The 9,684-nt window shown below is 39.7% G+C and overlaps 1 protein-coding gene across 2 annotated transcripts; it reads left to right on the top strand.

The window, feature by feature from the left end:
• Positions 1-219: 219 nt before the first annotated feature.
• On the top strand, positions 220-2,585 carry LOC102303770. Of its 2 annotated transcripts, XM_005952978.3 has the most exons (6): positions 220-326; positions 403-723; positions 848-1,111; positions 1,395-1,487; positions 1,579-1,608; positions 1,907-2,585. In XM_005952978.3, exons 1-5 carry the CDS (start codon positions 263-265, stop codon positions 1,599-1,601), a joined length of 765 nt encoding a protein of 254 aa, XP_005953040.2. In that variant the 5' UTR covers positions 220-262; the 3' UTR covers positions 1,602-1,608; positions 1,907-2,585. The 2 variants fall into 2 exon arrangements, with proteins under 2 accessions (XP_005953040.2, XP_042073624.1); XM_042217690.1 differs by having other exon boundaries at positions 1,579-2,585.
• The last annotated feature ends 7,099 nt before the right edge of the window (positions 2,586-9,684 follow it).

Below are 9,684 nucleotides of genomic sequence, written 5' to 3'. Positions count from 1 at the left end.
CATTTTAAATTTACAGAGTCATTGACAGTCTGGTGTGACCGCTGACCTCTGTAATATTGTTTGCTTCAGATGCTGATTATAAACCACAGAAGATTAAGAATTGAAATTGTCAAAGTAAGGACTCTCTATATTTTTATGAACAGTTACAGTGAGGTGGTGAGATGATAACCACAGGAAGTCAGCACAGCCTCTCTATATGAAGCTCTGTTTCAGAGACTGTGACTGTCATTTTTGTGAAAAGCAGGAAGGAGAAAGACAGACAATGACGACTCAGTTCAAATGGATTAAATTCTTTTCATCAGTTTTACTAATGCTTCAAGTAACAGGTAAGAATACAAATACATTTATAAATGAAATTAGAAAAGTCAAGTTTACACAGTTGATTTGATTTTATCTTCACAGCAGCAGCAGTTGAGTTTATTATCAGGGATGAAGGTGAGGTCACTTTGTCATGTGAAAATGTGACAGATGATCAAGATAAATGTGACAGTACTCACTGGCTCTTCAGTAAATCAAACACAGCAACAATAACACTGTTTGAACACGGGAAGATTCACCAAGAGGCTGAAAATAAATTAGACAGACTGAGTGTTACAGCAAAATGTTCTCTGGTTATAAAGAAGCTCACAGCTGAGGATGTTGGTCAGTACACCTGCAGAAGGTTCAACAAATCAGGACAAAAAGAAGGTTCAGACTCTGTAGCTGAGCTGTCTGTTGTTAACCGTGAGTATTTCCATCATAATGTTTTCAGATTGTTTGAACATCAAACTGAAACATTACAATAACTATAATTACAGTGATGATTACTGTAAATGTTATTCTTGTTCTCTTTTCTTTTCTTTAACAGTAACTGAACATAAGGATGATGACACAGTGACATTAAACTGCTCTGTGTCCACATATCAAGAATGCAAATACTACACTGTGAAGTGGCTCTATGGTAACAAAGACCTGAGGATGTCACAGTCTGCCTGCTCAGCCAGTGTGATCTTTACAAGATTTGATCACATTTACACATCCAAGAGTTCTGAGATGTTGAAGTGCCAAGTGACACATGGTGGAGAGGTGCAGGAATTTATCTTCAGGATTCAATCTGTTGACCAGGAAATAGGTGAGAATGCAATTAGTTCTTACAGTAACTTCATCTGTTATGAAATGTAAACTGTTGTATGTGATTTTAAGATGTCACTTTGAGGAAAATCCTGCAGAGAGGTTGTAATGGGGGCAGAAGGAAAAAGAGAAGTCAGGTTCATGATGTTAAAGATCTACAGCAACATAGATTTTATCTAAACATAACCAGAATCTTCCATTTGATTGTTGAGGGGGCTTTTGTTGAGAAAAGAACAGAAAACAATATTTAAAGTATTTTAATGTGTTTTTTAATTTCTTTCCAGGCTGGTGCTGGTGGAGGTTCATCATTGTGGCTGTGGGTGTAGCAACACTCATAACAGCTGCTGTGGTCATCCACATTTGGACAAGAGCGGCAGGTGAGAACATTCACAATTAAATGGGAAGATTTGATAAATCTGGATATTCTCTGTGAAAGCTAAGTTTGTTTCCTTCTCTGGTCTTTTTAAGGGAATAAAAGTTCAGCCGTATGAAAATGAGGTGAGTTTTTGTTGCATTGAGCTAAACAAACTCAGAATGTGTTTTCTGTCTTTTTATCTCTGAAAAATGTTTACAGCGCTAATATTTGTAAATCACATTTTCAGAGGAAAACCAAAATGCATCTGCATGTTTAAATTTCCATATAGGAAAGATAATATAAAAAAAGAGCAAACTGAAGCTTCAGGTTCAGTTTTCATGTTAAATTCTTCTATTTATTCAATGCTCATGTTCATTATAGTTTAAATAAATCACATTTTGTACCTAATGGTGTTAATGTAATGTCATGGATGTCTTACAGTTTATCACTTTTAGTTTGTGCTACATTGATGCCCAAAGATCACAAAAGCTATATCATGTTGAAGTCTAATGTCCAGAGAGTGAATGAGTTTGTCATCATGCTGTATGTCACAGGTATGTAATGATGAAAATTTTGACAGTGAAATATGGAAGTAGAAGATCTGATGGACACTGACTGATCCTTCTGCGTCTGTCAGACTTCAGTAATGTGATGGAAAATGTTAAGATTCTGTGCTTCTCTTTGTTATACGGGCCTAACTGAAATGAACGATGCATCTCAGTGTGTTTGTCTCCATATTATTTTGTAATACAAGACATACTCAGCTGCATGTAATGTTCTGATTGTATTCTGTGACTGTGGCAGGTTGATAAGGTGTTTCTATAAATGATTCGATTCTTGTTTTTATTCTTAATCTAAAGAAATACATACTGCTGCTGTACTCTGTGTTGTTGTTTGTCTTTGCAACGGCAAATAAAAAAACCTCAGAAAATCTGTTTGTGAAGACTGATTTATTTCAAATTAACAGAACAAACTTGTGTCAGTGATTTCTGGGTTTGACTGGGGTCGACAAAGCAGCGACCAATCATTCTGGAAGGCAGCCTTTCCAGCCGCACAAGATGGGATTTCGAGATTACGTGCACCAGACTGAAGTAACTGGGCATTTCTAACCTTGGGAAAAACGTACAACACAACACGATATAGTAACTTAAATTAATAAGTATTAATAGTAATAATAGTAATAAAATTATGAATAAGTGTATGTGTATTGCACACTGTTATTATTGCACATTAACTCTCTGTACACGGTCTGACAGGAAGTCTCCGATCCAGCGGCCGGTAGTAGAAGGAAGTCCGATATCCAGCAGTTTAACTATCAGTCTGTCTGTGAGTATCGTATTGAAAGCAGAGCTAACGTCAACAAAGAGCAGCCTGGCGTAACACCCTGTTGTTCCAGGTCAGAGATGGTGGTGTGGAGCATTGTAGGAATGGCATCTTCAGTTGATCTGTTAGCTCTGTATGCAAACTGGAGCGGGTCAAGTGTGGGTGGCAGGCAGGACATGATGTGTTGTTGGACCAGTTGCAATGTCACATTGAGGCTGCTAATGTTGGTTCTCTTTGGCAGTGGGACAATTGTGGCCGACTTTAGGCACAGCGAGATGCAGGACTGAGACAGTGAAACATTGAAGATCTTAGTGAAGACCCGGGCCAGCTGGTCTGCATATTCTTTTGGAAACCTTCCAGTCACCCCATCTTGACCGGCGGCCTTCCTGGGGTTCACTGACCTCAGTGTGCGCACCACCTCATAATCCTGCACCATGAGGCTTGGGCTGCTGCTGCTGTCCGATGTTTTAGCTGCTGCTGCCTCTGGTACCTTCACCTCAAGGCATGTGAAGAAGTGGTTCAGCTCCTCTGCAAGTGCCACATTGCCCTCAGTCAACGTGGTACTGCCAGGTTTGTAGTTGGTTAAGTGCTGAACTCCCTGCCATACTTGTTGTGAGTTGTTGTTGCTGAAGTGGTCTTCAATCCTCCACTTGTATGCTGCCTTGGCCTTTCTGATACCTTTTTTTTCAGGTCAGATCTGGCTGCACTGTACTGCATACCATCAACGGATCTGAAAGCGACATCACATCTCTTTAGTCATCCAGGGTTTCAGGTTGGAATACACCTGGAAACGTTTGTCCGCAGTGGCACTGTTGACACAGAAGTTAATATATGAGAGCACTGATGTTGTGTGTGCATGTGATGCACCTTCTGGCAGGGTTTTCACAGTCTTTGTGGCTGGGGAGGCTCTCCTCCTAACAGGAGTGTATGCAGGGATTAGCAGCATGCACATGTGGTCTGACAAACCTAGATGTGGTAGAGGGGTTGCTCTGTAGCCTTTTTGGATGTTGCCGTAGGCTTTATCCAGTGTGTTTTCCCCCCTTGTTGCACATTTAATATGCTCTTCAAATCTGGGAAATACTGACCTTAAGTCGGCATGGCTGAAGTCCCCAGCTATAATGTACTGCACTGAGAATGAAATGGATAAATCTCCTCAGTGAAATTCTAGGTTTTATCTTTGTTTGGATCAAAACATTGACTCTGCCCCCCAAGTGGCTCCAGCACATGGCACCATCGTGAAGTTTTTTTTAAATGTGTGTATGGCAGCTTTTGCAATCAAAATTGTGATCTAAATGCATGGTGGTGCCAAACATTTTTTATACCTTTATTTAATCTTTTTGTGTTATTTCAGATATTACATTATGTGGAATAGAAACAAATAGAAATGCACAACATATACAACTGCTGTACCTGTCAGAGACAAAAGAAATCCACACATACAGCAACTGGAACACAAAAAATGAGAAAATACACAAATACATTAATCAAAATTCTTCCTGTAGAGTGTGAGTGAGAGAGAGAGAATTCCTGCTTCCTTGTCACAAATGTACATGATAATGAGGACAGGAAGCTGCAGCGATGCCCCTCAGAAGCCTGGAAGCAGAAAGAGATGGAACCAGGACAAACATGCCATCCACAGTTCCCAAGAGTAACAAAGATCTGAGGCCACACATCCCAGGGACATCCATGATCCCATTCCAGCAGGAGAAGAATGGAGGCCCCAGATATGAGTCAAGAGTGGGGTCCCAGGACCACCCAGCACAAACCTGCCCCCGACAAGGGCGAAGTCCAGGCCAACCCAAGCCACCAAGGAAGCATACCAACAGCCATGCACCCCACCAACACGCATCTGCATCCCAGGGAGGGGCAAAAGCATCCAGCGCCAAGCGGTGACCATGTCCCACCTGGGCCAAGACCCAGCAAGCCTAAGACCAACGACTAGCCATGCGCACACAAACACACACAACATTCATTCATTCACTGTCACACACCCACTAGTGGCACACAGAAAGACAAGGACATGTGCACACATTGACCCCCCCTCTCCTATGCCGCCCTGAACAAGCAGCAAGGATGAAGCCAAAGTGAACCACAAGACCCCCGTGAGTGTGAAATAACCATATAGGAAAATGCCTCCTCCCTCACCCCCCGACACACACACACTTATTGTTGAAGGCGTTATTTGAAGTTGATGTACAGCTAGTGCTTTAACATTTCCACATCCCTTTACCACTACTTCTTTTTCAAGTACACATCATGCTCTGACAGTTCATTTTTGTTCCTCAACACTAACCTGAGTGTTTCAAAATGGTGGGAAACCAGTTCAGTCACACACTCAGTGTGCTAATCCTTTGTGGCTAATGAAAATTAACAAATGGGCTGCTGTCAGTGTGTGTGGGGACAGTGTGCAGAGGCTTTTCATTGACCCATCGGTCAAAAGTGTGTCGGCCAACTAGACAAATGCTCTGTACGGCAGGTTACAAGTCCAGCCCTGTCTGATGCTTTGTATTGCACTTATGTATGGCTTGGATACTGCTCAGCCATGGAAACCCAGAATATGAAGATCTCTACACACTGTTCTTGACCTAATCTGAAGGCTGAATGAAATTTGTAAGTAAGTAGCCATTGACTCTACCTCTGTACCTCAGTGCGCTGACCCAATGTGTGGCTGAGTTGCTGTCATTCTCAATTACTTCCACTTTGTTATATTAGCACTAACAGCTAACTGTTGAATATTTAGTGGCAAGAAAATTTCACAAATGGAATTGTTGCACAGGTGGCATCCTATGACGGTACCATGATGAAGTTTGTTGCGCTCCTGTGAACGACCCATTCTTTCACAAATGCTTGTAGAAGCAGTCTGCATGGAGGTGATGGATTTTATACACTTGTGGCCATGGAAGTGATCAGAATACCAATAATACAAGGTCTTGAATGATTAGGCCCCATCATACCTTAATGACCTTATAATACCATATGACCACATTACAGCACTTTGCTCTCAGACTGCGGGCTTACTTGTGGTTCCAAGAGTATTAAAAGGGAGAATGTGAGGCAGAGATTTAGCTTTCAGGGCCATCTTCTGTGAAACCAGCTCACAGTTTGGATTCAGGACACAGATACCCTCTCTACGTATAAGATTAGGCTTAAAACTTTCCATTTTGATAATGCATATAGTTAGGGCTGAATCAAGTGACCCTGAATCCTCCCTTAGTATGCTTGTCCATAGGAGGTCATATGATTGTTGAGATTTCTCTGCTTCTTGTAGACCAAGTTAGCTAAACAACCTGAAATTTCTTCAGAACCCAGATCACCCATCACACTGAACTCATCTTTATTTCTTCTGATCCTTTGAAATCGTCACGAGTACATCAATTATGCGCCTTTGATGCTCCACACACACCTCTACTTCTAGGACACTGGTGGCTCAAAGAACAAAACCCCATTAAACTGGTAGCTTAATAAGTGTTTGGGCTGAAGTCTCTTCTGTAATGAACACTAACCAGCAGGGGAAGCTATGGAAACTCAGTCATGGCTACTAGTATCCTTTACCTCTGTTGTCGTATACTTGAGCTCTTGCAGAGGAAAAAAAAGAAAGTATTTTCCAAACCAAAGCAAAGCAAAGCAAAGGATGGCTTCCAAGCCTATGTTGGATCTTGTGCATAAATGTGTGCATTCACTCCACTCTGCCTGCCTGGTTCATTCAGGTTGGCTTACCTGTTCTTTGTTGCTTTCGATTAAATCTTTGCAAATAAACTCTGTTAACTCTGATCTTCTATGCCCTGCTCTTGTGAGTGAGTACTGCTCTTGCTTTGGTGTCATGACTTTTGCTAATTCACATATATGGACTTAGTGTTTTATTAAAATAAACAAACTTCTACTTTGTTTTTGGACATTGTGTGCTAACACTGTTATAACTTTCATTATCATCATATTATCAGTTTCACTTTTGTTGATTGTAGACTTTCACTCTGTCAAACAGCTTATTTTAAGCTGTGCTGTATATTAGTTTGAAATAGGAAATCCACTCAAATTCATCTGTAAAAGAAAAGAAAATCAGCAAATATACAAATACTGGTAAAATTCAAAGCAAATGCAAATTATCTCTTGGTGTACTTTTAAAATGTCTAGAGGACATTCAGTTTGTGGCAGATCTGTGTTTCTCACAGATGTTTGGCCATCATTAGAGGTTAACACCATCAGAGCTCTGCTGCTGTTGTGCCCACATTCTCACCAAAACACTTCCCCTTCAGTTCTCAGGAAAAGAAAGAGCAGTAAGTATTTACACAATTGCATTCATCATCTTCTCCTTTTTTAAGGTATCAAACACGTCACAAATGAGCTACACACTCATTTTAAATTTGCAGGGTTTTTGACAGTCTGGTGTGACCTTTGACCTCTAATTTTCTTTGGTTCATGTAGTTATTAGAAACAACAGAATGCTATGAATTAGAATTTTCAGGGAAAGGACTCTGAATGTTTTAACAGTTACAGTGAGGTGGTGAGATGATAACCACAGGAAGTCAGCACAGCCTCTACATGAAGCTCTGTTTCAGAGACTGTGACTGTCATTTTTGTGAAAAGCAGGAAGGAGAAAGACAGACAATGACGACTCAGTTCAAATGGATTAAATTCTTTTCATCAGTGTTACTAATGCTTCAAGTAACAGGTAAGAATACAAATACATTTATAAATGAAATTAGAAAAGTCAAGTTTACACAGTTGATTTGATTTTATCTTCACAGCAGCAGCAGTTGAAGACTCTGAATTTATTATCATGGATGAAGGTGAGGTCACTTTGTCATGTGAAAATGTGACAGATGATCAAGATAAATGTGACAGTACTCACTGGCTCTTCAGTAAATCAAACACAGCAACAATAACACTGTTTGAACACGGGAAGATTCACCAAGAGGCCGAAAATAAATTAGACAGACTGAGTGTTACAGCAAAATGTTCTCTGGTTATAAAGAAGCTCACAGCTGAGGATGTTGGTCGGTACACCTGCAGAAGGTTCAACAAATCAGGACAAAAAGAAGGTTCAGACTCTGTAGCTGAGCTGTCTGTTGTTAACCGTGAGTATTTCCATCATAATGTTTTCAGATTGTTTGAACATCAAACTGAAACATTACAATAACTATAATTACAGTGATGATTACTGTAAATGTTATTCTTGTTCTCTTTTCTTTTCTTTAACAGTAACTGAACATAAGGATGATGACACAGTGACATTAAACTGCTCTGTGTCCACATATCAAGAATGCAAATACTACACTGTGAAGTGGCTCTATGGTAACAAAGACCTGAGGATGTCACAGTCTGCCTGCTCAGCCAGTGTGATCTTTACAAGATTTGATCACATTTACACATCCAAGAGTTCTGAGATGTTGAAGTGCCAAGTGACACATGGTGGAGAGGTGCAGGAGTTTATCTTCAGGATTCTATCATTTGATCAAGAAACACATGAGAATGCAAGTCAGTTCATACAATAACTTCATCTGTTATAAAAAAAAGTAAACTATTTTGTGTGTTTTAAGGTTTCATTTACTGTTTTTTACTTTGAGAGTGTCCTCAGAAGATAAAAGAGCAGCACTGTTCTGTGTTTAATCAGGCTTAATTTATCATGATAGAGAAACACTAGTCTTGTGTTCCTTATGAGCAGGCAGGGAATCTAATAACTATTGAATCCCTGAAATCAGGCCGTGTGACTTAAGTGCTACTAACTGTTCGTACTCCTCACTAGACCCCAGCAGCTCTTCTTCCCGAGGCACCACCACACAAAAAATGACTCTCTTTATCACTTCTGAGGGGTTGAAGGCTGCTGATCTAATATTTGCTCACATTGTTCTGTCATAATGGATTCAATGGGGAGAGTGTGATGTCTGAGCAAAAAAAACTAAACACAATCTAAATAACAATAGAGATTAGCTCAACATATCATGGTGGACACTAAGTACTGAGACAATGACTAACATACGAACTTGACAGAGAAGGGAAGGAAAAAGAACAAAAGACTAAACCAAATAACCTCAAAACAGACTTGAGACTCAAGCCACTTGAACAAATGTTACCCAAGTACAAACAAACTAAGAACCACACAGAGCATTAAATACTACAGAGAATTCAAAAGTAAGTAAACCTGTATTCATAAAATTCAGCGCTTTCAATAACTTCATCTGTTACGACTATTAAACTATTCTGTGTGGTTTTAAGATGTCATTTGCATTTATACACTTTGACGAAAATCCTGCAGAGAGGTTGTAATGGGGGCAGAAGGAAAAAGAGAAGTCAGGTTCATGTTGTTAAAGATCTACAGCAACATAGATTTTATCTAAACATAACCAGAATCTTCCATTTGATTGTTGAGGGGGCTTTTGTTGAGAAAAGAACATAAAACTATATTTAATGTTTTTCATTTTCCTTCCAGGCTGGTGCTGGTGAAGATTCATCATTGTGGCTGTGGGTGTAGCAACACTCATAACAGCTGCTGTGGTCATCCACATTTGGACAAGAGCGGCAGGTGAGAACATTCACAATTAAATGGGAAGATTTGATAAATCTGGATATTCTCTGTGAAAGCTAAGTTTGTTTCCTTCTCTGGTCTTTTTAAGGGAATAAAAGTTCAGCCGTATGAAAATGAGGTGAGTTTTTGTTGCATTGAGCTAAACAAACTCAGAATGTGTTTTCTGTCTTTTTATCTCTGAAAAATGTTTACAGCGCTAATATTTGTAAATCACATTTTCAGAGGAAAACCAAAATGCATCTGCATGTTTAAATTTCCATATAGGAAAGATAATATAAAAAAAGAGCAAACTGAAGCTTCAGGTTCAGTTTTCATGTTAAATTCTTCTATTTATTCAATGCTCATGTTCATTATAGTTTAAATAAATCACATT

The sequence above is a fragment of the Haplochromis burtoni genome, unplaced genomic scaffold (genome assembly GCF_018398535.1).
Source record: "Haplochromis burtoni strain Fernald_Lab_line unplaced genomic scaffold, NCSU_Asbu1 Contig_2612, whole genome shotgun sequence".
Classification (NCBI taxonomy): domain Eukaryota; kingdom Metazoa; phylum Chordata; class Actinopteri; order Cichliformes; family Cichlidae; genus Haplochromis; species Haplochromis burtoni.
This window is presented reverse-complemented; position numbering and strand designations above follow the sequence as displayed.

Coding starts and splice junctions, on each gene's coding strand:
- LOC102303770 (XM_005952978.3), top strand. CDS start 263: ATGACGACTCAGTTCAAATGGATTAAATTCTTTTCATCAGTTTTACTA. Junction 724..847: donor TGAGCTGTCTGTTGTTAACC/GTGAGTATTTCC, acceptor TTTCTTTAACAG/TAACTGAACATAAGGATGAT. Junction 1,488..1,578: donor CATTTGGACAAGAGCGGCAG/GTGAGAACATTC, acceptor GGTCTTTTTAAG/GGAATAAAAGTTCAGCCGTA.